The sequence below is a fragment of the Nicotiana attenuata genome, unplaced genomic scaffold (genome assembly GCF_001879085.1).
Source record: "Nicotiana attenuata strain UT unplaced genomic scaffold, NIATTr2, whole genome shotgun sequence".
NCBI lineage: Eukaryota > Viridiplantae > Streptophyta > Magnoliopsida > Solanales > Solanaceae > Nicotiana > Nicotiana attenuata.
Genome location: NW_017671647.1, coordinates 52,766 through 79,783, shown reverse-complemented (window position 1 = coordinate 79,783; position 27,018 = coordinate 52,766). Strand labels below are relative to the sequence as shown.

The window sequence follows — 27,018 nt, the reverse complement described above, 5'->3', positions numbered from 1 at the left end:
ATATATTCTTGGAAGTATATTTTATATGTCGGAGGAAGAGCAAGAGAAAGAAAAACGAATATAAGCCGAGAAGACTTTTTTCAGTTAAAATTGCAATACCTCAATTTTTTTCCGGCATGGGAAGGTTTTCCGATGATGAATTCTTTCCCCCAAATCTGGGTGCATTTTATTTTGCTTATGAATAGATCTTTTTGAGAGTTTAATTTGTGTGTGAAAAGGATAGAAAGAGGAAAATGAAAAACAGAATAAATGGAAGAAAAACAGTTAGACAAAGTCGCCGGTGGAAGAATATCCGCCGGAATTAGAGAGCAAACGAAAAAAGAAGTAAAAGAAAAAGACCAAGAAAAAGGAAAAGGAAAAAAAAGTAAGAAAAAATGGTAAAAAGCAAAAAGAAAAATCTGAAAATCGTCTTTTCTTGCTTCTCACTCTCCCAAGAGAGTGAAATACACACAATCTGCCACGTAAGCTTTAAGGGTGCAAATAATTCTACTTTAAAATAGTTTAGGGGGCAATAAAAACCTCGTAAAAATAGAGTGTAGTTGGGAATCTGGGTATAGACGGGAGGTACTTATGCATTTTTTCTTTTTTTTAATAATAAAATCACTTAACTATTCTTTTGTTTCTTTAAAAGTCAAAGTGGGAAACTTAGATAAAACCATCGAAATCACTTTATATATTGGTAAATGCTTTTTTATAATATAATTGTGGGACCTAGACCCAATTCTCTACCCATTTAATTTTAGTCCTTGGTTGAGTTAGTTGTGTGTATTATTTTATCCACAAGGGTTGTAGTAAAGTGGTGTATACTTCTTCATCCTGATTTAGAGATCTCGAGTTTAAGTCTTGGATATGAAGTCGTCTCTGTTAGAGAGTACTTTACCCTCCAATATGGGGTATCAGAGCAGACAGATGCCCGGGGTTCGAGTCTCACCATCACCCAACATCAAAAAGAATTTCCACGTGCTTGGCTCATCAAAAAGTATACGTGAGGGGGCGTGTTGAAGACATTATTAAGTATATAAAAATGTATTCTCTCTAACAGCTTAAGCTTTAGATGAGATGGTTACATACTTCAACACTTTCCAGGGTGAATCCGAATTTAGTCAGATCCAAAATATGTGTAACATCGATGACAAATTAAAAAAAAAAGTGTATTTTATTGTGGTTGTCTTGTGCTGCAAAAGGTGGTGGATTAAATGTGTTTGTTTTAGGTGTTTTTGGTTGGTGTTGCTGGTAAGGGTAATAACTGCATCAAATGTTTTATATGTTTAATTACTTTTGGTTTCAAATCTCAGAGTTCAATAATTCATTACCTTAAAGAAAAAGTGAATCCTCAAAATCCATGAATAACATGAGTGAGGATCTTGAAAACTAGGAACTAAACAAACAAGATGTAGTTGTAGTCATGGTGCCATTTCCAGGTCAAGGCCATCTCAACCAGTATCTCCAACTTGCCTGTCTAAATCTCCTCTTATGGTCTCCACGTATCCAAAATCCACTTCCATGACCTCCCAATTACTCGTCCTCCATCTCCACCCGATGCTTGCTCGAGCAAAATCCCGAGCCCACTCTGGAATGCTGCTTCTACGCGAGCCCATTGCTTCCTTCTTTCAAGATATTTCATCCAAACAAGACGAGTAGTCATTGTTCATGATTTCTTAATGTCCTATAAAGTTCAAGATTTTTCTTCCTTTCCCAATACTGAATCCTATATCTTCCTCTGCATTTCTAGTTCCGATATGTACTGTAGTCACAAATGTAGAGTAGCGGGGATGCCCATCCCGCTTGAAGAAGAACAACTTAAAAAGCTACCCTCTCTCGAAGGATTTATCCCGATGACATATTCGTGCACCTAGGAGCTTTTCAGACTCGGTATACAAGTCTTAGCACGGGCAATATACAAGCCAAGTAATTGAAGGTAGTAGTACTTTTATTGACTTGATGCCACAACTTGCAAGTACAAAAAACAAAAACAATGGGCTATCGGCGGCGGAGGGTGCCTCCGGGTCGCAGCGCTTCTTCCATGTCAACTTAGTTGAAAAGCATCCTAGAGATTGATTGGCTTTTCCAGTACTAGGCTTTTGCTTTCTTGTAGTGATTCTTCCTGCTAAGCTACTAGATCATCATCATCATCATCATATTCCATCTTACAATAAGAAAATGAGTATTGTTTGGAATGGCTAAACAAACAAGCTCCAAAATCAGTTCTTTATGTGTCTTTTGGGACAACTACTTCATTTTCTGATGAACAAATCAAGGAGCTCGCCATGGGATTAGAGCTAAGCAAACAAAACTTTATATGGGTGTTGAGGGATGCCGATGAAGTTGATAATACTGGCAAATCTAGAAGACTTGAGTTGCCAGAAGGGTTTGAGGAAAGAGCGAAAGGGGTGGGCTTAGTTGTTCGAGAATGGGCACCACAACCCGAAATCTTGGCTCATCCCTCCACGGGCGGATTTTTGAGTAATTGTGGTTGGAATTCTTGTATAGAGAGCATTACTTTGAGAGTCCCAATAGCTGCTTGGCCTATGCACTATGACCAACCAAAAAATGGTTTCTTGGTGACAGAAATATAGAAAATACGCCTAGCTGTTAGGGAGTGGGAGAAACGCGACGAGCTTGTCACTGCGTCCACCATTGAGAATGTTGTGAGGAAGTTAATGAGATCGGAAGAAGGTGATGTGATTAGGAACAGAGCAAAGGAACTGGGAGAAACTGTAAGATAATCGACACAGCAAGGAGGTACTTCTCGAATGGAGTTGGAGTCTTTCGTTGTGCATATCACAAGATACTCTTTAGACTTGTGATTGCTTCCTTAATTTTATTTTGTTTCAAATGAAGGATCCTCAAAGTGACAAACTTGAACTCAACCATTCGAGTTCAAGTTTATATGATGATGGTGTCTATGCCAATTTGCGCACACCTCAACAATTCCAAGGATATCTGCTAACTCTCACTAACACATGTACCGAATTTACCCGCCAAGGTTCAGGCAGATGGTAAAGAAGTCACCTAAGTTTTCTGTCTCTTTAGGATTTGAACTGGTCTCTCATAGTTTTCACCCACTTCATTGACCATTAGGCCATACCCGACCAATGGCATTAACTAATCACCTAACTTTCTCGATTGTTCAAATATGGCACCCACTCTAAAGGCAGTGAAAATAATGTGATACTACATCAGAGTATAAAATTGACAGATAGACCAGAAAAAGAGAAACAGCCTCTTTGTAGAAAATGCAAGGTAAGGCTGCATACAATAGACCCTTGTGGTCCGACCCTTCCCCGGACCTCGTGCATAGCGGGAGCTTAGTGCACCGGGCAGACCAGAAAAAGAGAAAAATCTTAACTTATCCAACTCTGATCCACTTAAAAACAAGAATCACAATGCTGGCTGGAAAAACTGTTAAAGTCTCATCTAAGAATTTGCAAAGCTCATTTCATTCAAGATTGTTGATTTGATCTTTATGATGCAAAGAAATATGACTTATGGACTTGTAATTGATTAGTGATTAGCTGTAATCTTACTGTTCTTTGACCTATTTTTCAACATCAGTACTGTAACATGTCGCGAACAACTTCTTCACAAAATTTCCTAACTAAACAGACAACGAAAGACTAGTTGAAAGCTCAATATATATTCAAAAAAGCATACCAATATTCAGTAGATACAATCATTTACAGGTTACTCTCGACTACGAAGAGAATGGATATCGTTTAAATGCATTTTGGATAAAAGGAGTAGACTAAAAGAGAGCAGAAATGAAGTTGACATTTTTTGCAACTTTTCATATATAAAAGAGAAACCATATCATCATCTGTTTCTAATGCAAGCACCTGGAAAAATAGGCCTAGGATCAGGGTAAACACAAGCTTACAAGATTAAAAAGCTACCTTGTGAAACATCTCTTTTATCTATGCGCGCACTCCATAGATATTCTGGATTCCATGCAGCTGCTGCTATGTCCTGTTAGTAGAAGAGTCGTACGTTATAAAGCTACGACATATGAGAATCAATGAAGTAATGCTCCAGTATCGTGATGAATGTCGGGAAGATCAGAACTAATGGAGAACTTCAACCATCTGTTTTTCTCAATGCGCTTAAGACATGGTTGCATCACCAACCCGATTGCAACAGCCGCAAGGCTTATAATCATGACTTTAACAGTGGAAAATGCCAAAACGATACCAATGAGTATGGTCGGAGGAATACACAGTAGGATGGCTCCGACTGTTCCGCCAGGTATCTTGAATGGGCGCGATGCATTTGGGAACTTTATTCTTAGTCGTACGAATGCTATGAATTCCAAGATCATTCCAAAGCAATATAAGAAATTTTCTGCAGCTACAATCTCTTGAAAGCTCATCCATGAAAGTAAAATCACACCAGAAGCTGAGAAGAGGATACCGACTAAAGGTGTTCCATAACGTGATCTCTTTGCAAAGAACTCGGGTAGCATCCCTCTCTCGGCCATACCAAGTAGCTGAAATGAGTCGCTGCTCATTTCGGCCACAAACGTCCCCATATTTGACAATGCAGCAGCCCCTTGAATCCACCATCTTAACCAAACTCCACCCAATATTTTCGCAATATCTGAGAAATAACCATCCGTCCACAAGTCACGCTCGAGTGGAACAGCTCCAGTACCAACTAATAGAGGGAAAAAGTACGATAAAACGACTAGAATCACAGCATAAAAAAGAGCCTTAGGCAAAGTTTTCTTCGGGTTATGCACTTCTCCTACGAGAGTACTAATCGAATCCCAATAATTCAGATTCCAAAAGAGAGTGTTTAGATACAAGTTCCAATCGACATTATGCACATCTGCCACCAACCACCTCGTAGGCTTTAACTTTGGAATCGAAATAAGCCCCATTACGACAAAAGGAAGGATCGACAATATCCCGAGCATAACAGCAACCCATCCAACAATAGTTAAACCCCTATAGTTCATATAAGTTAAAACCAAAGTAATGCCTAATACCGCGATAACTCGAGGAAGTCCACCACCTAATGCAGGAATTCCTGATTTCAGATAATCAAGAAACAAAACCGGATAAAGGGCATTATCAATGACTCCACTTAACCATTTCACCCAACCTTGTTGAAATCCCCAAAATGGACCCAAAGCAGATGAAACCCAAACAACATAGCCACTATTTTCGGGGAACATGGTGCCTAATTCAGCTGTGATCAATGCCTCAGGGACACTCCAGATAATCGGGAAAACCAAGAACCCGACGAGTGCAAGAAGTGGACCGGCTGCTTGTACAGTGTCCTCAACACCAAATGGACCACCCGATACTTCATAGAAAATGAGGAAAACTAGAGGCAAGAGTGAAAGTTTCCTAGGATCATTTGCCCTTGGAGATACAACTTCATTAATCCCTATATACTCAGCATTATTGTAATCCCCCATTGGAATTGTGGCTTCTCCCCTTACTTTCTGCATGTAGCATCAAATTTTAACATTATAAAAAACAAATCCCATCTCATTGCAACTAAATTAACCCAAAAAATGATGGTGTTCAAAGTAAGAAAATCAAAAAGCATCTAACTTTGTCTCAATTTAGAGATCATGTCACCACATTTAGGAAATAAAACTTGAAGCTACATAAAAAAATGTGCAAATCACATTCTTGTAGTAATAAATATTTCTAAAATATCTCTATTTTCTTAGAAAATAGTCTGACTCTCTGAAAAGGAGGGGAGCCTTGGCGTAACTGATAAAGTTGCTGCCATGTGACCAGGAGGTCACGGGTTCGAGCTGTGGAAACAACCTTATGCAGAAATGCAGGGTAAGGCTACACACAATAGACCCTTGTGGTCCGACCCTTCTTCGGACCCCGCGCATAGCTCCCGCTAGGCTGCACTTTCTTACTCTGACTCTCTGAATAGTAATAGTTTCATATAACAACAGAGGAATATTACACTAAAAGAATCATTTAGCTAATCAACTAAAGGAACAATCTTTAACATATTTAGTCTCAATTCAGAGATCAATATCATGTCAAACCTTTTTGAAAATAAATGTTACTTGAAGCTACATAAAAAATCTTTACCACATTTAGTCTCAGTCATATCATTTCACACATGCAAAGGATTATTTTCGATTCAAATTATGTATACATGTGAAAATAATTTTAAAAAGTATAACAACAACAGTAAACCCAGTGAAATCCCACAAAATGGTTTTTGGGAAGGATAGAGTGTACTAAAAGAAATATGCGGATACAAAGGAATGAAAATAGGAGACTAACACTAACGATACCGGCATATACATGTGAAAATAATTTTTAAAAAAAAAATGTATGATAATACCTACTATGAATCCATGAACTTTAATTCTTGAATCTGTTCTTCTGCTGGGAATGAAGGTTTTAAGGACATTGACAAGTTGCAGAAGTTGAGAGCAGAGATAGTCAGATAGAGATGAAAATAATCAAGGCATTTTGTTCTCCAACAGAAAGCCCAGGCCAGTGGCATACACAGTCACCCACTACCAATTTTCTTTTTCTTTTCTTGTTCACTTTTTGCCCTTTTAAGAGAAGTATATATTTTTAATAGAAAATATTCTCAATCAAATTTGTACTATAAATTTTGCACATCTATAAATGATAAAGTAGAGATGGAAGAGATAGATTACTGGAAGATCTAGGTAGAGAAAAAAGCAGTGGGCTAGCAAGTTTTTAGACGGGTAATCAAAAATTAGCCGGGATTTATAAAGTCATTAAAAAATAACCATTATTTTATGTGGCGATAAAATCTGGACAAAAATATTCTAGCTTAAACACGGAAAGATCCAGCATAATATGCTTGATTATGGAGCTCAGGCGTATAAGCTTCCACTATATTGTGTTGGAACTCCAGGTAGGGGTAAGGCCTGCATACTCACTACCCTCCCCAGACCCCACCTTTGGGATTATACTGAGTATGTTGTTGTTATTGTTATATATTGTGTTGGAACTCCAATACATTATGAAATTCCAGCACATTATGTTGGAATCTCATATGTAAAAAATTCGAACTCCAGCACATTATGCTGGAATTATTTCGAATTTTTAAAGGTGTTTTTGTTCAGATTTTATTTTACATGAGAAAGTGACTAAATTTCAATTACTTTTGAACTTGTGGCTATTTTTCATTTATCAGTTGTAAATCAGACTATTTCTGATCCCAAAAAAAAGTAAACATAAAATGATTCTAAAATTTTTGGAAAATTTACACTTTTAGTCCTTGATATATGGAGAAATTCTAATTCTGATCCTTATGATTTCTAGTTAAGCACATTTTTTACCATTAATTGAACATATGCACTTTTGATTGTTGTACTTGTGAAAATTATTAATATCCCCACTCTAACTTTTAAGAAGTTATATTGAATATTGCACCAAGTCATAAGCTAGATAAAACACTGAAACTATAGTTTTCGATTACTTTTGAACTTGTGGCTATTTTTCATTTATCAGTTGTAAATCAGACTATTTCTGATCCCAAAAAAAAGTAAACATAAAATGATTCTAAAATTTTTGGAAAATTTACACTTTTAGTCCTTGATATATGGAGAAATTCTAATTCTGATCCTTATGATTTCTAGTTAAGCACATTTTTTACCATTAATTGAACATATGCACTTTTGATTGTTGTACTTGGGAAAATTATTAATATCCCCACTCTAACTTTTAAGAAGTTATATTGAATATTGCACCAAGTCATAAGCTAGATAAAACACTGAAACTATAGTTTTCGATAACACTCATTACTATATGCTACTTATATATTGGTGGTGATTATTGTTTTAAAAGGTAAACTATGTCAAGCATGCATGCGGCAATATATGTTCAATTATTTGTTATAATCTTTTATGTCTCTGTGTGTGTGTTTTTTTTTCTTTATTTCGTCAAAAGTAATTAGTCTTTAGAATTTGTACTCATTGAGGCGTGCTGAAAATACAACTCTTTTCTTCTCCAACCAACATGTAAACCCCACCATACACCCCAACAGCACACAACACACAACACACAACACAGAAAGCAGTAAGGTGCACTAAGCTACCGTTACGCGCGGGATCCAGAAAAGAGTCGAACCACAATAACACACAATACAAAAAAACAGCCTGGTGTACTAATCTCCCGCTATGCATCGGGATTCAGGAAAGGATCGAACCATATACAAAAAAACAGCCCGGTGTACTAATCTCCCGCTATGCATCGGGATTCAGGAAAGGATCGAACCATAGGGGTATATTGTACGTAGTCTTACCCTGCATTCTTGCAAGAGGCTGTTTCACGGCTCGAACCCGTGATCTCCTAGTCACATTATAGCAACTTTATCAGTTATGCCAAGGCTCCCCTTTGACGAGACACAATACAAACAAGAAGAAAAATATATCGGAAAGGGTTTTAATACTCTATGTATATTTGAACATATTGTAGTAGGTTATATATTTTACTTTCAATATGACTAACATCTATTTATCATGAACATTTATCTATAATTATTTTTGTAAGGAAATTAATAATGTTAAAATATATTTATATTATTGTTAGTATAGAAGTTAGACTCGTACAATTAAATAAGAAAAAGTTTTATGAGGAAAATAAACGAAACTTATTGGACATTGTCACTGTTTTATTATTACAACACGTCTTGATCAGTTTACTTAAAAAAAATGCACCTACATTATAACCAAAATGTGCGTACGAGGCATTTTCTGGAAATGTAAAAGGCAAATGCAATTTAACCAAGATTAACTTGTACGTACCTAATTTTATTTTGATTATATAAAAAGGAGAAAAGGAATTCCCTACGACAAAATAAGAGAATCACGGAACATATTTCAAGAAAGGTTTTAAATTCCTAACAATTTCTCCCTCCGTTCCAAAATAAGTGATTTTTTTGGCTTTTTTCTTGTGGTCCAAAATAAGTAATTTTTTCAGATTTCAAGAATGAATTAATTATTTTTTTCCTACATTGTCCTTGGAGTAAATAGTGTTGGAATATGTGTTAGGAGTGTTTATGTGAGATAGTAAAGATTAATATGGTCAATTCCATTACTAATTAATGCTAAAAGGTGAATTTCTTAATCTGTGTGAAAACATTCAAAAAATCACTTATTTTGAACCGGAGGGAGTACTAACATTCTTACAATTAACTTTGTATTCTTATCCTGGTGCTTATCGTATACGATCATATCTCTTAACTATTAATTAATTAATAAAAAAACAAATTAAGGCTGCCATTAACAGCTAGAGTTCACGGAAACTGTTGTAAAAAGCATCACTCTTTTAGTTCTTGGGAAGACATGCTAATGAACAAAGCACATGAATAAAAATGAACAAGGAACAAAAAAAAGGAAAAATATGAAATTTAGCCATTTACTTTACGATTTTAACATTTTATATACCGACAAGATCTAGGGGCAACCCAGTGCACTAAGTTTCCGTTATTATGCGCAGGGTTCGGGAAAAGGCCGGACCGTAAGGTCTATTATACGCAGTCTTACCCTGCATTTCTACAAGAGGTTGTTTACAGCTTGAACCTTCTGGTTACATGGCAGCAACATTATCAGTCACGCCAAGATTCCCCTTCAATATATACCGACAAGATCAATCAACTTAGAAATAACTACACGTATTATTCATAAAAAGTGAAATTAGTAAGTTGCTGCAAGTGGCAGGACCAGAATTTTCACTAAAGATGTCAAAATATAAAAATTTAAACACGCCAAAAAATCAAAGGGATACAACGTATAATAGATATACGTAAAACAAAATCTTTTATCTAACAATGCAATACAATACGATATAATTTTTCAGCGAATTGACACCCCTTGGTTGAATGTGACTCCACCACCGGCTACAACATGTTAAATACACAGATAATAAATAAATTACCTGATCATCAACATTCTGAGAATTCTGTAAAGATTTATCAGTAGCAGCAGAAGCTGATACAGTTTCAGTTTGTGCTGTTTCACCATTAGCAGAAGCTGGGGAAGAAGGACAAGAAATTTTCTTTTCAGATATTGAAACTTCAACTTTCTGTTGAGTATTGGCAACTTCAATGGTGGATTTAGTTTTACTGTTTTGAACAGTTTCTGAACTTGTTGGCACCATTTGTAAACACTAAAAGAAACTAGAAGAGGATAAGATAAATCAAGAAAATGAGGAAGATTAATTCTTAGTTGAGAGTGAAAGAAAGAAGAGGATATTATATTTGTGATATTTTCATGTTACAAGATTAAGACATAAGAAGGAATTTGGAGAGGGTTGTTGGGATGAGAAAGTGACAAAATATATTGAGTGAGTGATAGGGAAACTAAAGGTTGATTTAAGAGTTTGATGGGATTTGTTCATTTGGCTTCTTTATATTTACATCAATTTATATGGCGTAATTTAATTGAAATTGAGTTTTAGAAAAAATAAAATATTTTTTGGAATTTATAATCTTAAACATGTTATGAGATAGTATATCTTTGTTGCTAAAAAAAAAAAAAGAATGACAGCTCGGTGTACAAGGCATCTCGCGTTTACGCAGGGTCCGGGGAAGACCACACCCTAAAGGGTGATGCAGACGACTTACCCTAATGTTAGTATTAGTGGTTGCTTACACGGGACGAACTCGTAACCTATATTTTTGCGAAAAAGATATGTCAAAAAGATATTTAAAGTAAAATTATTTTCAAATTATACAAATATATTAACATTTGTATTAATACATAAATAGTGACAAGTAAAATAAAACGAGAAGGAATATACTAAATTTTGATGAGTTTTCATCTTAGAAGATATAGGTTCAAAAAGGGAATTAGGAAGATGTGTCATTCTTTCTAGTTTCCAAATAGAGGCAAGAAGTCAAAGGCACAATTAGTTATAATCAGACTATATTCATGTAGGGAATTCCATATACAATAATTTATTTGATTGTTCCTTCTTTTTTCATTTAATAATTAATAATATTTGTTTATGTGAACTGAAATTGAACCAATCCTATCATTAACTAGCTGGATGCTTGTCTATATAATTCTGCCCCAATTGTGGGTGTAGGGTGGGGTGTTATTGGAAATAAAATAGGGGGGAATGATATTTTGTTTTGAAGTCCTCGGAAATCATAGAGGATTCATCAATTATTAATAGAACTATTCTTTAGAGTACGCGTGTTGTACGTATATTCCATCTAAATGAGTAATTTTAATATATATATATATATATCACCAATTACAAATATGACCACAATACCTACTATTAATTACAAATGTGGCCAATCAGCCTTTGATCAGTTTTGCAAAATGTAGCCTTAGTGCGCCGTGTCGTGATCACGGTCTATTGGCTCGCATCGCGACCTTCTAGATTATAAAGCTCAAAATCTGCAATATCGAATCTTCATTTTGGCAAGCTTTGGGCCTTCAAATCTTCGACATGATCGCTATTTGAAGCAATGATAAAGTTGTTTGCGTATGACTTTACAGGTCACAGATTTAAGTCATGGAAATATTCACTAATACTTGCATTTGGGTGAGTTGTCTACATCACATCTCTAAGGGTGTGATCCTTCCTCGAACCCTACGTAAGTACGAAATGCTTTGTGCACTATTTTTTTTTTTTTTTTTTTTTGAAAATGATTCAACATCTAACAAAACTAACACATGAGTTCCATGAACTCACAAGATAAACATATATGACTTGTATATGAAACGTATAGAGAAACATATTAGGATTGGTGTTGTTAGGAATATCAAAGTTAGCATGGTTTCATTTGGTCCTTCCACATTTTTGTGCTTTCCTCTCCTCTTTTCTCCCCTTTTGAGGAATGTTTCTTCCTACTCTCACCGACCCAAACGTATATTTCTTTTTGTGGACTTTACAAAACATGCACAAAGTGGAAATTTAAACATGCCTTTTACCTACTCCAAATATAAAAAGAGAGTTAGAGAATTAGAGGCGGATTCAGAATTTAAATTTGATTTCACAGGTTAAAACTTTAAGGTTTGTAGTATTGAATCATCATATATTTAAAGTTGTGGGTCAATATTTACTATTTCTTACAATTGTAATAAATTTTTACACATAAATTTATGTTCTGCTTCGAAAGTTATGGGTTCAATTGTACCCGTAGCTATAATATTACATCTGCCACTGGGAATACGCTTTATTTTGGTATCTCACAAAGCTGCGTCAAATTATTTACTAATATGCATGTATAGACAACAAGAAAAATAAAAATGTTGGGTATAAACATAATAAAAATATTGGGTATAAAATCTGTTTATTTCTTTAAATATTGATATTGCTGACGAAATATCATGCATATGCCACCGACCGTTTTGAGATGAGAATTGTTGAAAAGCATATAAAAACACAAGAACACATTTTGTGAATTAATGTGGAAACTATAACAAACCTCATAGTAGTGTTTAGTAACTTGTAAACATGTGTTAAAAGAATGACTGCTATTATTGACCTTTAAAAAATTAATTTAAATCTGTTCTTGTAATATAAAACCCTACAAAGTGCCACCACAAATAGGCTAGCCATACGGCCATACCTATGTTACTATGTTATTTTCTTCCAAAATAAGATATTGTGCACACGTTGCGACCATCTAGAGTCAAACCAATATTGCCTGAAAATTGACCAACTTTTGCTTTTGCATATGCAATAAAAATAGCATGCTTATTGAACAAAATTTATTTTATTTCCTTATATATGTATAATTTAAATCAGATGTATACCTTTATCTTTTTTGAACTGTTCGAGAAATTTTTCATTAATTCAAATCTAATACAGACACAGACACAGTCACAAAATCGTAAGACTTATTTACATATATTGGTCTAGCATATGATAAGAAAATGCCTTCGGTAATATCATTTCTTTCATTTTTAGTGCATTCTAATAAAGATATATAGTACTAATACTTTATAAACATTTCATGAAAAAAAGGGGGAAATAAAAAATAGCAATAGTTTCAAAAAGAATCGAAATTTAGCCACTTTTTTATGTAAAGATAAAATCTGAACAAAAATACCATTAAAAATCCGGAAAATTTCTAGCATAATATGCTGGAGTTCAAATTTTTTACATATGAGATTCCAGCATAATGTGCTGGATTTCGTAATGTGTTGGATCCAACATAATATGCTGGAAGTTTATACGCATGAGCTCCATAATCCAGCATATTATGCTGGAACTTTTCGTGTTTCAACAAAATAGTGGTTATTTTTCAATGACTTTGCAAACGCTAGCTAGCCCGTGCTCTTTTCAGGAAAAAAAGGTTACACGAAACTTACATTTACACTTGCAGCGAGACCCATATATAATATTTTATTCTAAGATACCTAATAATACTTTATAAACATTTTTAATTTACAGGAATTTTACCCTTAACATTAATGAAATGTTTGGGTTGGGTTGGGGGGTGGGGGGTCATGTGATTAACATTTTCAGTTTTCCATTCTTTTATGGGAGAGGTGGTGGCTGTAGGCCAACAACTTTCATTTTGGTGTTAATTCATTCATCGCACGCATGACCATATTTTAATACTTTTGAAGATTCCACGCACTTCATAGCTAGTCCATAAAGCCAAAAACACTTGGAAAAAGCTTCATAATTTTGTCAAAAAGTTAAACGACAAGATATTAGAAGAGAAAAGATTTCGATAAGTAAAAAGGAATTCAACTGTTGAGTGCTAAGAGCCCCATTTTAAATCATGCATTATCATTACTTCTATATTTTAGCAATTTTTTTGTTTATTTAGGTGAAAGGTTTGCTATTGAGCCGAGGGTCTCTTAGAAACAATCTGTCAATCTGGATAAGATAGGGGTAAGGTCTGCGTATACACTATCTTTTTCAAACCCAACATGTAAAAATATAAATTGAGTTTGTTGTTGTTGTTGTTAGGTGAAAGGTACAACTTTTTTTTTTTTGGTATAATATAATATAACTCTCTGGTATCTGGTATTCATTGGCCCGGCCAATCCGGATTCACACCACGCATGGCCTATTAAAAGGAAAACGCTCTCTATTAGGGTTTCTCCATTGCCCAAGACTCATTCATTTCCCCCATACTCTTTGACGGTGAAAGCTATAACTCCACTAGTTAGTTACCTCTTTTGGAAAAAGTTATTACTATAGTTAATTTAATCTTTTACCATATGTCCCTCTTAATTTTAAAATAATGCAACTTTCCTACCTTACAAAATCATCACTAGCCACTGAAATGATCAAATGGGATAGACGAAAGTTTCCTATTTGCCGAAGTGTCCTCTATTCTTGTGTAGTCTTTTGAAAATGTATATTTTTAGCTACTTTCAATTATAATAGCCGATAAAATGTTTTTTTTATATATATATATAGGTAATTTATATATACTTTTTGACTAGAAAATATAATTAATTTTGACCGATCGTCAATTTTGTATTTTGCCCATTCTTTTTCTCTTTTCAATTGTATTGAGTTAGCTCGCTTTTGCAACTAACATCAAAATTGGGTCAAATTCTTGCCATTTGGAGGGGGAAAGTACACAAATAGCCACTTTTAGAGCTACTATTTAAGGATTAGCCAATACTTATTTTGTCCTAAAAATTTGGACTAAAACTCTTAATTTTCGGACTTTGTCCAGAAAAATTAAACTAAAAAATGTTACCACCACTCACATTTGGAAGCTTTCTTCCACAGAAATTCCAATCGATTGAGGAAATTCATGAAGCTAGTAGTTCTGAGGATGACATACAACTTCAACCGGTTACAGCGGAGGAAACAATGAATCCAGCAGTGAGACGATTACAGTTTTCAGAAGCAAGCGGATCTGAGAAGCCAACTCCTATGGCAGCTGATATTGTTCGAGGAAATCGCAGCTCACAAATGGGTAAATCATTATTATTTGTTCCGCCAATTGATAGAGATGGTAAGAAAATTGTCAAATTAAATGAGGATGACTTGCAATCACAGGCAGAATACTGGAAAACTTCTCTAATTGGCTACATAATTGGAGAAAATCCTTATGAAAAAGCTATGGAAAACTTTGTGTTGAATATGTGGAATTTTGTTACTAAGCCTCAGATCCTGATTCATTCTGAGGGTTACTGTATTTTCAAATTTCACACCGTAGCTGATAGGGATCAGGTCCTTCAGTCAGGTCCATATACGTATAGGAACAAACCTATGGTGCTAAAGCTATGGGAAATTAATTTCTCATTCAATAAGGATATTTTAAGCACAATTCCAGTTTGGGTTAGATTTCCTGGGCTACCTGTGGGGTATTGGTCAACTGAAGCCCTAAGCAAAATGGCTAGTGTAGTGGGGAAGCCCTTGTACACGGACAAGTATACTGCTCACTATGAGAAAATATCATATGCTAGAGTGCTTGTGGAGGTTGATGTTGCTTATTCTCTGCCAGATCAGATAGAGATAGAATCTCCTTATGGCCCTATGATACAGCTGATTGAATATGACTGGAAGCCTGTATTCTGTAATGAGTGTTTGAAATTTGGGCATGATTCTATTGATTGTTGGCATAACACAAAGTGTGATAAAGAGCTGGAGACTAAGGAAGGGGACAGACCAAGGAGACAGAGGAGAAGAACAAAGAAACAAGGTAAAACTGTTAAGCAAGCTTGGCTTGTAAAAAAGCCTCAAGTGAACACAGAACCAATTCCTCAGGAAGGCTTAACAGTACAAAAGGAGCATAATCATGAAAGTGTTTGCCTGGAGAAGGTCAGTGGAAGCATAGAGAGTACACAGCAGCATGACTCTTTGCCATATCAAGAAAGAAATAGAACAAATACAACTGAACTAAATTGCAGCAATACTGTGATAGAAGGAAATATTGATAAGGGCAAGGCAATTGCTGATATGATGGATGATGGATGAAGAGGGCAATAGATAGATCCAGGGCCATCAGACCCCTAATTCCCAATTCCCTATGATTATTGCCACTTGGAATATTAGGAGGCTAAACCAAGCCCATAAGCAGAAAGAGGTCAAGACTTTTCTAGCTACAAATAAAGTAGATGTCATGGGATGCATAGAAACCAGAGTCAAGGAGCATAAAGCAAAGAAAATTCAAGGAAAGATTGCAAAGGGATGGAATGTATGCTGCAACTATTCTAATGCTGTGAATGGGAGAATTTGGTTACTTTGGAGAGCTCATATTCAAGTCCAAATTACCCATATGACATATCAATTCATCCAATGTTGTATTGAGGATACTAACAATCAATTTAAACCACATCTTAGTATCATACATGCTCAAAATGATGGGAATCAAAGGGACAACCTATGGAAAGATCTTAGGCAGATAACTATACCAAATCAGGAGACTTGGCTGCTTAGTGGAGAATTTAATAATGTTCTTGCTCTGAAGATAGAATTGGTTCCCATATTACTGATGCTGAAATAAAGGGATTTAAGGATGTAATTGATGATTTACAACTTACTCCACTTAGAGCTAAAGGTTGGCATTACACTTGGACAAATAAGCAAAGTATTGTTTCTAGGGTGTATAGCAAGATTGACTCGACATTTGGAAACTACCAGTGGATTCAGCAGTATGGGTATATAGAAGCTGATTATTTAAATCCATCAGTGTCTAATCATTCCCCTATTTTAATCAAATGTGGCAGACAGAAACTATTGCACCCAAAACCATTCAGATTGTATATAAACATCATGGAGCTCCCTCAATTTCAGAGCATTATTCAGCAAGTATGGAAACAGTACTATGACGGAGCACCTATGCAGCAGATCTGGAGTAAACTGAAGAATATGAAGGAACAACTGAAGGAGGTTAATGCCTATATGGCTTCATACAAGCAGAGACTTGAGAAGGCAAGAGAGAAGCTGGATATTATACAAAGTCAGATCAAGCAGAATCCTATGTCACAGGCCCTTTTTAATGAAGAGAAAATAGCATTAGATGAAATTGAGAAGTGGAGTAATGTGGAGGAACAAGTAATGAGGCAGAAGTCCAAGGCTTGCTGGATTGAATGTGGAGATGCTAACACAAAGTACTTCCATGCCCAGTGGAAGATTAGGTCCAGCCAAAATAGCATAACATCCATATATACTGATACATGTCTAAAACTAACTGAGCCCAATTTAGTTGAGCAGGAGTTCATCAGTGTCTTCCAGTCATTGATGGGAGATTGTGCTACTGAGATACCATGTGGTAACACAGCTATAATAAAGGAAGGACCATGCCTAACTATATCACAACAAAGAACATTGATTCAGGATGTTACAATGGAGGAGATCACAGAAGCAATAAGGGAGATGCCTAAAGACAAAGCACCAGGAGTGGATGGGTTCCCTGTGGAATTCTTTACCAGGAACTAGGAGCTAGTGAAAGAAGATATCTTTGCAGCTGTAAACGAATTTTTCTCTACTAACAGATTGCCTCAAATGATAAATACAACAGTTATTGCTCTAGTCCCTAAAGTGAAGGTACAAACAACAGTTAAAGAGTATAGACCCATTGCATGTTGTACTACTCTATATAAGATCATCTCCAAAGTCATTACAAGAAGAATGAAAAGTGTGATTGGTGGATTGATTGGACAGGCTCAGTCACCTTTCATTGAAGGAAGAAGCATAGTTGATAATATACTACTAAGTCATGAATTATTCAAAGGATATTCTAGAAAAGGAGTATCTCCTAGATGTGTGATGAAGGTGGATTTAAGGAAGGCATATGATACTCTGGAACGGAATTTTCTTAGGCAGATGCTTATTGATCTTGGATTTCCTTCTAAGTTTGTGCAGTGGATAATGACTTGTGTTACCACTGTATCATATTCCTTGGTTCTGAATGGTGGTTTAACAAAGCCTTTGAAAGCCAAGATAGGGATTAGACAAGGAGACCCAATGTCACCTTACCTGTTTGTTATTGCTATAGAATATTTGAATAGAGAGATGGGACAGTTGCATAAGAATGGGAATTTTAACTTTCATCCTAAGTGCAGGAAGCTAAACAGTACACATGTATGCTTTGTTGATGACCTACTTATGTACTGTAGAGCTGACTTTGAATCTATAAAGATTTTAAATGCTGCTTTTAACAGATTCTCATATGCCTCTGATTTGCAAGCAAATGTAAGCAAAAGTGCAATATATATGGCCGGGATAAATCAAGATACTAGAGATGAAATTCTTGAAACATTGGGATTTACTGAAGGCAAACTCCCTTTCAAGTATCTGGAAATTCCTTTAGATTCTAAGAAGTTAGCTGTCTATCAATACTTACCCTTGATTGAGAAGATAACAGCAAAGACTACATGTTGGTCAGCAAAGCTCCTGTCTTATGCTGGTAGATGTCAATTGATCAAGGCTGTTATTTTTGGTATTCAGACTTATTGGGCCCAGGTATTCATTATTCCAAAGAAGGTGATGAAATCTATAGAAACTATCTGCAGAACATTTTTATGGACTGGTAGTGCTAATACTTCAAAGAAGGCACTAGTAGCTTGGGAGAAGGTGTGTAGGCCAATAGCAGCTGGAGGTCTCAACATACTGGACATAAAGATGTGGAACAAAGCAGCAGTTATAAAACACTTATAGGACTTAACAAGAAAGAAGGATTGTCTATGGATACGATGGGTGCATAGCTTTTACATAAAGAATAGAGACATTGAAACAATGAATACTCCTAAGACAGCATCTTGGGTAGTAAGGAAGATACTGGACAATAGAGGTGTGATCATGGAGCATCAGCAAATTCAAGGAAATATTCATAACAGATTGCAGGCAATGTGCAAGGATGGGAAATTCCAGATCAAACAGATGTATTTGAAGCTGATTCCTGAGTATTGCAGAGTTGAACGGAAGAGTTTAATGCTGCATACAAGTGTACATCCAAGACATAGATTCACTCTTTGGCTAGCAGCACAACAGAGACTAACAACAGTAGACAGATTATTGAAGTTTGGTGTTCAAGTGCCAGCAGGTTGTGCATTCTGTGGACATAGTCTAGAATCTTTTAACCACTTATTCTTTGAATGCTCAATCACAAAGAAACTGTGGTCTAGACTATGTGACTGGCTGGGGCATAAGAGGAATATTGGTGATTGGGAAGCTGAAATGGAATGGATATGCAAGAAAGCTAAAAGCAGGAAAGGGATCAGCGCTATAACCAGCTGTGTTTTTGCCAGTACTATTGCACTGATCTGGAGGGAGAGAAACAAAATCAGATTTGAAAAAGGAAAATATGATGAGCACCAAATATGCAGAGAGATAGTGCTGCACATTCATATCAGAGGCAAGAAAAACAACAAATGGAAAGGAGCATTACAGCAACTGGATAGGATCCCATAAAGAATTGAAATGTAGAATTGTAATAGAAAGTGCTTATAAATAGTGTCTGTAATTAGTGATATAGGCAGATAGACACTTAGTTTGGATAGCTAATTGTGATGTAAATAGGGTAGTAGTAAGTCAAAGCTACTACTGGGGCTCAAATTGTAAAAAAATTTTGAGTATCAATAGAATATAATTTTAACTCAAAAAAAAAAAATTAAACCAAAAAATTAAAACTTCAGAACAGTTGACTAATTCCTAAATAGCAGCCCTCTAAAATGGCTATCTAATTTCATTTCTACCATTTAGAGTGGGTTGATCTATTTAGACAAATCTACTGGGCTCAACAGATTATAGGCCCGTTAATATAATAACGGATTCTGCTGAAAATCAAAAGTGACGAAGAAAACGAAAAAGATACGCCGTTGCCGGGGATCGAACCCGGGTCACCCGCGTGACAGGCGGGAATACTTACCACTATACTACAACGACTTTGCTGGTAAGCTAAGATAATACAATAAATTTAAACCATTAATGGCAAACAAAGTAGCAGCATCCAGAAAAAGAATAGGGAAGGTTCCTGTTTTAGCAAAGGGCCAGAGAAACTTTTTACTTATGAGTCGGGTATAGAACCAATTGGCGATGTTTGGTTATGCCACTAAGCTTTCACGAGGATGAAATTATATCGGATTTTGCTCGAAAGTAGTTGATAAATCTTTCAAATTATTAAAATGATCCGTGAAAATATATAAGGAGGAAAAAGGTAAAAGATGACATTCTTTTGATGAAAACATTTCATTATATACAGTGTGAACTACTTTTGAATTAGTAGTAATTTAATTAGGTATTTGTTTTAACATTTAACTTTTGACTTTGTTTATTAATATTGGGTACTTAAAGTACTTTTTTTATGTTACTTTTAACTTTAAAATATATAAAAAGATAACCACATTAGACACCTTCAAGCATCTTAATCATTAAGTGCAGCTTGGATTCTGACGATTACATAAGCAATTGATTTTGATAATTAACATGGACTCATTTTTGCAATTTAATGAGACTAAACATTGATTTTGACATGCATTTGTCAATATCATAATGATTCTTATTCAGTGAATAATTACTTATCTAATATAGGGTAAAAAGTAAAAACTTTAGAAAAAGATTTTGAAAGGATGAGGATTTTTTCTTGCTAATACTAGAAAAATTAGCTATTTGATAAAGGAAGCTAGAAATATACATTGAACACATCATTGTCCGGTAAAAAAGTTGATGCACTCGAGAAGAGAACATGTAGATTTTGCCACGTTAGCGAATTAAAGTTAAATTTGAACGAGTTAAAATGAGTGGACTAATAACCGTTCAAAAAAAAATTAGGTGATATAGTTTGATTAAGATTATATTTGAATATCTACATTTTATATACAAAAACCAAATATTATAATGATTTTACTGGTGATTAATAAAATATGTTAGTTACAAAAAAAAAAAAATATAGTATTAAGTATAATGTAGGTATTAAGCTGCTGATAATAGGTGAATTTAACTATAATCACGCCTTAAATAATCACCTTCTTGTATAGTTTTGAAGATAAAAGTGATAACAAAATGCTCTTAGTAGTGCTTTCATGATTTGCAGGTGATATATGATAAGGGAAGGCTAGGGAGTATTTTTGGAGTCAATAATGAAGAAAAAGAGGCCAACTGTGAAATTCCCAAGTAAACCACGCAAAACAGGCTTGAAGATTCAGAAAATTAGTTTGACCGCGGTTCCACCGCGACCGCGGTAGAACCGCGGTGGAAGATAGCTGCGGATAAAACAAGATTCAGAGAGGGCATTTAGCCGCCGTTTGACCGCGACCGTAGCAGAACCGCGGCGGAAGCAGAAAACTTCAGGGACTAAAGTGTAAAACACGAGATTTTTAGACCTACACCCTATTTTAAATACAAGACTTCGCCCAAGAGAGGCATGTATTGAATTTTAGAGTATCTTGGCAAGGAGAATAATTGTGAGAGATCACCCAAAACATCTTTCTTCTTTTCTTTGATTTTTATTGCTAGTTATGATGAATTCTATCTTAGTTTGTGTTCCATAGCCATGAGTAGCTAAATTCTTTTTTAAGGCTTTGATGGAACCTATTGGGGGATGAACATCTTGTTTATGTGAATACAAATTGCTAGCTTCAATCTCTATTTGTTCAACTTTGTGCTTGTTGTAGTTAATTGACAGGATCCTCAATTAGCTGTGCCTATTTAGTGTGCATAACTTGGAAAAGAGTGCATATTTAGGTTATTGTTGAACAACACCACTCCCAAAGTATAAGAGGAATCTATAATTGCCGGTTTAAAGGCGGGATTAGGGAAAACGAAGCCTTGGGTGTAATCTAAAGTGAATTGTGCTAACTAAAGTAAGTTATTGTATCTCGGGAGAGTGCAATTAGTATATTACTGTGATTACTCGGGAGAGGATTTACGGTAAGAAGAGCGTTCATGATTGATAGAGATGTGTTGGTAAATTTGTGTGAGCATAAAGAGAAGGGATTCTTCCAATAGGGAAAAATCATTGCCTTAGCTTCTTCTCATCATTGTTTACAACCTTAGCATTTTAATTATCAGCTGTTCAAGTTACTTGCAATCGTAGTTAGTAAAGCAACCTTCAATTGTGATTCAAACATCTGGGAAACTGATTCTGAAAAGTTTAGTGGGTCTAAAGATAGTGATTGATAGGTTAACTCTCTGTGGATTCGACCCTGGGTGTAATACTCGGGTTATATTTGCAACGTCCGCAGAGTCCCTTTTAGAGGATATAGTTGGCGTGATCAGCTGCAAATACATTTTATATGCAAAAACCAAATATCATAGTACTAACGCAGAGACCGCATTGACTTCGTGGCTAAATGATTGCCGCATTTTGAGTGTTTTCTAGTTTCTTCTGTCTCTCTTATTGCGAAATTTAAAAATAGCCACAGTTTCAAAGTAATCGAAATTTAGTAATTTTTCATGTAAAGATAAATTTGAACAAAAATACTATTCAAAATCCGACATAACATACTGGAGATTGGAGCACCGTGCTCTAGTCTCCAGTATATTTTACTGGAACTTTCCGCGTGTTGGAGTTCCAGCATAATATGCTAGAAGTTCATACACTGGTGCACCGATCTCCAGTATATTATGCTGGAACTTTCCGTGTTGCAGCAAAACAATGGCTATTTTTCAATGATTTTGCAAATGGTGGCTATTTATGAATGGCCAGTCTGAAAACTGGCTAGCCCGTGCTATTTTTACCATATTTTTTGGTGGTTATTATCATTTTTCACCCGCGCCAGAAACTATTTACATTCGTTAGCAGAAAAAGTATATAATTTTTTTTATAATTTTTGTATATAACATACAGAAAGCATATATATACAAAAATATATATTTTCGTCTTTATTTTGAGAGTGACTATATGATATCATTTTCCCTTTATTTTCTTTCTATTTGGTGTTCATACTTATTTTAGAATCCGGCTAATTTGGATTCGTGTTGTATAGTTTTACTTTGAGGTAAAATATTTCCTATAAAAAGCGACTTTACTCGAATTCGAACTCGAAATCTCTAATTAAAATAAAAAAAATATTTATCACTCCACCATAAGCTTTGATTGTTCTTATTGGCTTATGTCGCCATTAAAGAACTCACTATACTAATTAATTAAGACACGCTGTTTCTATCGAACTCTCTAGAGTAATTAATAAGATATAATTTTATAAGTACTAGTTTTGCTGAAAATGTTGATTGAATTTTGGTTGCGATATTTCAAATTCTTTGAATGAAAGAACACATGTTAAAACACACTAAATTAATTGTATATAATTTCTAATATTAATTAATTATCATGAATTATTTTGAGATAAAATTCAATATTAGATCAATCAATGGATAAATCTCACTCACAATATCTTTGTAACAATTTGTGTAAGTTCAATAAAAAAATTAAACATAAATATAACATGTTAATCGAAAGAATTGTAGATGCTGACGGACTCGTCATACATTTCCAAAAAAATGTATTTGACTTTTACTTTTCACTTTAATTCTAGGAGATAGAAGTTTAGTCAAAAGATTTCTCTAGTTATGTCTAGAAACTACAAGTAAATAAAATATCGTTCCACCGCCTTCATGTGAAGCTTAAATCAATTTTTTAATATTAATAAATTTCACAAACAACATCAATTATTACCCTATATAAACCATTTTCCCTCAAAGACAAAACAAGAAAAACACACAAAAATAAAATCCAAAAAACCTTGCCTTCTTTCCCAAGTTTCATTTCAAACATATTGCAATTCTTAAACATAATTTCGATTACCATTAATTTCTTCTTAAATTGATTTGCTTAATTTACAAAAATGATGAGCCGTAGTGTAACGAGGATAGCTCGTTCTATGATAAATCATATTGGTCCACGTAACTTTTCAACTCTACGTCCGGTGGCCGGAAATGAAGCCGGAATCGGAGTTGTCACCGCCGCAGCCGGTTTCTTGCATGGGAATTCAATGAAGGGTTCCGAAAAGGTGGTGGCGCATTGGGTTAGGTACTTTTCGGTGATGGGCCCGCGTAACGCGAGCACTGTAGCTTTGAGTGACAAGGAGCACAATGATCAAGACGATCAGAAGATAAATCAAAGCGGCGCTACTGGTAGGAGCGCCGCCGCTACTGATAGTGGGAATAATAAAGGAGTTGTTAGCTATTGGGGTATTCAGTCTCCTAAGGTTACAAAAGAAGATGGTACACCATGGAGGTGGAACTGCTTTATGGTAAGTTTGAATTTACAATTTGGTTTCTATTGTAAATTTTCATGTTATGTTTTTTTTGCACATTTGGAGTGTTATAATTTTTTATATACATAAGTTCTATGCACGAGCAGTGTAACTTGACATTTTCATGTTGCATATTCTCATTGATATTTATACTCACTTCACCTTTTTTATCAGAGTTCTCGACTTGAAGCCCTGAGAATAAAAAAATTCCTTATAAGGAATATATCCCTCTTTAATGCTCGTACATGGCATTAGTCTGAATTAGCCTGGCCAGGAGTTACCTGATATCAAATGATTATACCAAAAAATACTATTGTAGACGTTTACATATACAGTCAGATCGCTCTATAACAATATTCATATATAACATTCAATTCATTATAAAGGCCAAGTCTTTTCGGAACGAATTTTTATATTATGTTATTATATATATCCGCTTTAACAAGAGTTCACTAAAGCAGCCAAAAGATATTGGAACTGACGAGGCTGCTATAGAGGGATTTGACTGTAATTGATTTTTAAAAGATATTTGACATTTTAAGTTACCATTTGATTATTTGAAAATTTAGACGAATACACAATATATTGATTCTATTTTTAAATTTATTTTGATGAATTTGGATGTAGCCATGGGAGACGTATAAGGCAGATTTGTCAATAGATCTGAAGAAACACCATGCGCCAGTGACGTTGTTGGATAAAGTGGCTTATTGGACAGTCAAGGCTCTTAGATTCCCTACCGACTTATTTTTTCAGGTAATTTTTCTTTTATTTGTGCCTTTTTAATTTTGGATCAGCTTGTAAATAAATAATCTTCACTTTCAATTTATAGTATATGACATAGGAGATTTAATAACAACTAGCCTCAATAGGAAGTTGAAGTCGACAATAACTACTAGGCCGCCTCAATCTAATATTTCTTGAAATTTTAATAGGTTTTCATATATATATATATATATATATATATATATATATATATATAGGTCACGGGTTCAAGCTGTGAAAGCAGTCATTCACAGTCACTAATGCTTGCATTAGGATAGACTGTCTACATCACACTCTTGAAGTGCGGTTCTTTTCCAGACTCTGCATAAATGCGCGATACCTTGTACACTGGAATCCCTTTTTTCATATATATATATATATGCTTTACGTTTGAAAATATGGAGTTTGGATGAACCCGTTGCCTAATAGCTCCACATGCCATAGGCAAGAAAAATACTTCTAGGAAGTTCAATTAAGCTTCCATAGGAGATTTGTAGTCTAACGACTACAACAACTCTGTGTCAGTCAATATCAAGTTGAGGTCGACTATATAATTTTCACTATTTGTCTCAATTTATAGCATGACGACATACGAAACTAATAATTCGAATGTGTTACAGAGGAGATACGGTTGTCGCGCGATGATGTTAGAAACTGTGGCAGCAGTACCAGGGATGGTTGGAGGAATGTTATTACACTGCAAATCGTTGCGCAAATTCGAACACAGTGGTGGTTGGATCAAAGCATTATTAGAAGAAGCAGAAAATGAGAGAATGCACCTTATGACATTTATGGAAATAGCAAAACCAAAATGGTACGAACGTGCACTTGTTTTTGCAGTACAAGGTGTATTCTTTAATGCCTATTTTGTGACATATCTTTTGTCACCAAAATTGGCACATAGAATTGTTGGATATTTAGAAGAAGAAGCTATTCATTCGTATACCGAGTTTCTTAAGGAGTTGGATAAGGGAAATATTGAGAACGTCAGGGCACCAGCTATTGCGATTGATTATTGGCGTTTGCCAGAAGATTCGACTCTTAAAGATGTTGTCATGGTTGTTAGGGCGGACGAGGCTCATCATCGCGATGTCAACCACTTTGCATCGGTAAGGATTACATAAAGAGTTTAATTTCTATACGCTGGTGATGGCCTTATTTGAGGCCATCCGTTAGTCCAATGAGCTAAATTTGTCTGTAAAGAAAAAAATTCATCCAACTTATTTTAAAGGAAAAACATAGCAATATTGGACTAGTGGGGACATGATTTAAAGAGTGGCCACAAAAGGGCCAATGGTGCAATTTTTTTTTGCTGTTAGTGAAAAAGGGTTTTAGACGATCAAATAAGTAATTGTCCATAATAAGTGAGATTAGTTGCCTGAAAAATAAAATTGACAGCGTGTTATAACTTGTTAAACTAGATTAATGTTAAAATAACTTGTTAAACTAGATTAATGTTAATAGAGCCAACGGTGAAAAAAATTCCATTGTCAGTGTAAAAGGGTTTTAGACGATTAAATAAGTAATTCTTTATAATAAGTGAGACTAGTTACCTGAAAAATAAAATTGGCAACCTGTTATAACTGGTTAAACTAGATTAATGTTAAAATTATGTTAAAATTTTTAGTATATACAGTTAACTTTTTACATACAATGAATTCTTGATTGCAGGATATTCATTACCAAGGACAAGAGCTGAAGGACTGTCCAGCCCCACTTGGGTATCATTGAGACAACAGACATCTTAGCTGAACCAAATTAAAGAATGCAAAATAGTGATAATATTATTGATTTGTGTAGGACTAATATCTTGATTATTGTACATAATACTGTCTCATCTTATACTATGAGTTAGAATGGTAATAAGTCCTCTGTTTTGCATTACAAGTGATTTGTGTAATTACTAAAACATTAATAAATTAAAGACTCATTGATAAAAAAAGGGAATCTCATTTATATACATTTCTTCTTACTACATATTACTCCCTCTACCCTGATGTGTACCTAGTAAAATTGACCTATAATAATAGGTAATTTTTCAGATCAAATATGATATATTAAATGAAAAATATAGAGTACGGATTTGCTATAACCAGCTAAATTGTACCGATAACGTAAAATTATGATCTGAATTCGTATTTTTTCTATAAAAAATAGAA

The 27,018-nt window shown here is 34.9% G+C and overlaps 2 protein-coding genes, 1 non-coding gene and 1 pseudogene across 5 annotated transcripts; 2 read left to right on the top strand and 2 right to left on the bottom strand.

Moving 5' to 3' along the window:
• The first annotated feature begins 1,975 nt into the window (after positions 1-1,975).
• Positions 1,976-3,387, top strand: LOC109209472 (annotated as a pseudogene).
• A 231-nt stretch (positions 3,388-3,618) lies between these two features.
• LOC109209470 (probable polyamine transporter At1g31830) lies at positions 3,619-10,337 on the bottom strand. 3 transcript variants are annotated; one of them, XM_019372741.1, is made up of 2 exons: positions 9,897-10,337; positions 3,619-5,446 (listed from the first exon to the last, which is right to left on the bottom strand). In XM_019372741.1, the coding sequence occupies exons 1-2, from the start codon at positions 10,116-10,118 to the stop codon at positions 4,013-4,015; spliced, it is 1,656 nt and encodes a 551-aa protein (XP_019228286.1). In that variant the 5' UTR covers positions 10,119-10,337; the 3' UTR covers positions 3,619-4,012. The 3 variants fall into 3 exon arrangements, with proteins under 3 accessions (XP_019228286.1, XP_019228288.1, XP_019228287.1); XM_019372743.1 differs by lacking the exon at positions 9,897-10,337 and adding an exon at positions 6,326-6,525; XM_019372742.1 differs by lacking the exon at positions 9,897-10,337 and adding an exon at positions 6,322-6,524.
• A 9,375-nt stretch (positions 10,338-19,712) lies between these two features.
• Positions 19,713-19,784, bottom strand: TRNAD-GUC. Its single transcript has one exon. It is a non-coding gene; the product is annotated as a tRNA-Asp (tRNA).
• A 3,768-nt stretch (positions 19,785-23,552) lies between these two features.
• On the top strand, positions 23,553-26,722 carry LOC109209469 (ubiquinol oxidase 2, mitochondrial-like). The gene is made up of 4 exons (XM_019372740.1): positions 23,553-24,091; positions 24,722-24,850; positions 25,480-25,968; positions 26,531-26,722. The coding sequence occupies exons 1-4, from the start codon at positions 23,684-23,686 to the stop codon at positions 26,588-26,590; spliced, it is 1,086 nt and encodes a 361-aa protein (XP_019228285.1). The 5' UTR covers positions 23,553-23,683; the 3' UTR covers positions 26,591-26,722.
• Positions 26,723-27,018: the final 296 nt, after the last annotated feature.

What these genes read in the sequence shown, in the direction of transcription:
- LOC109209470 (XM_019372741.1), bottom strand. Translation starts at nt 10,118, where the DNA reads ATGGTGCCAACAAGTTCAGAAACTGTTCAAAACAGTAAAACTAAATCC. An exon ending in CTCAGAATGTTGATGATCAG is followed by an intron (nt 5,447 to 9,896) that starts GTAATTTATTTA and finishes TGCTACATGCAG; the next exon opens with AAAGTAAGGGGAGAAGCCAC.
- LOC109209469 (XM_019372740.1), top strand. Translation starts at nt 23,684, where the DNA reads ATGATGAGCCGTAGTGTAACGAGGATAGCTCGTTCTATGATAAATCAT. An exon ending in GGAGGTGGAACTGCTTTATG is followed by an intron (nt 24,092 to 24,721) that starts GTAAGTTTGAAT and finishes ATTTGGATGTAG; the next exon opens with CCATGGGAGACGTATAAGGC. An exon ending in ATGTCAACCACTTTGCATCG is followed by an intron (nt 25,969 to 26,530) that starts GTAAGGATTACA and finishes TCTTGATTGCAG; the next exon opens with GATATTCATTACCAAGGACA.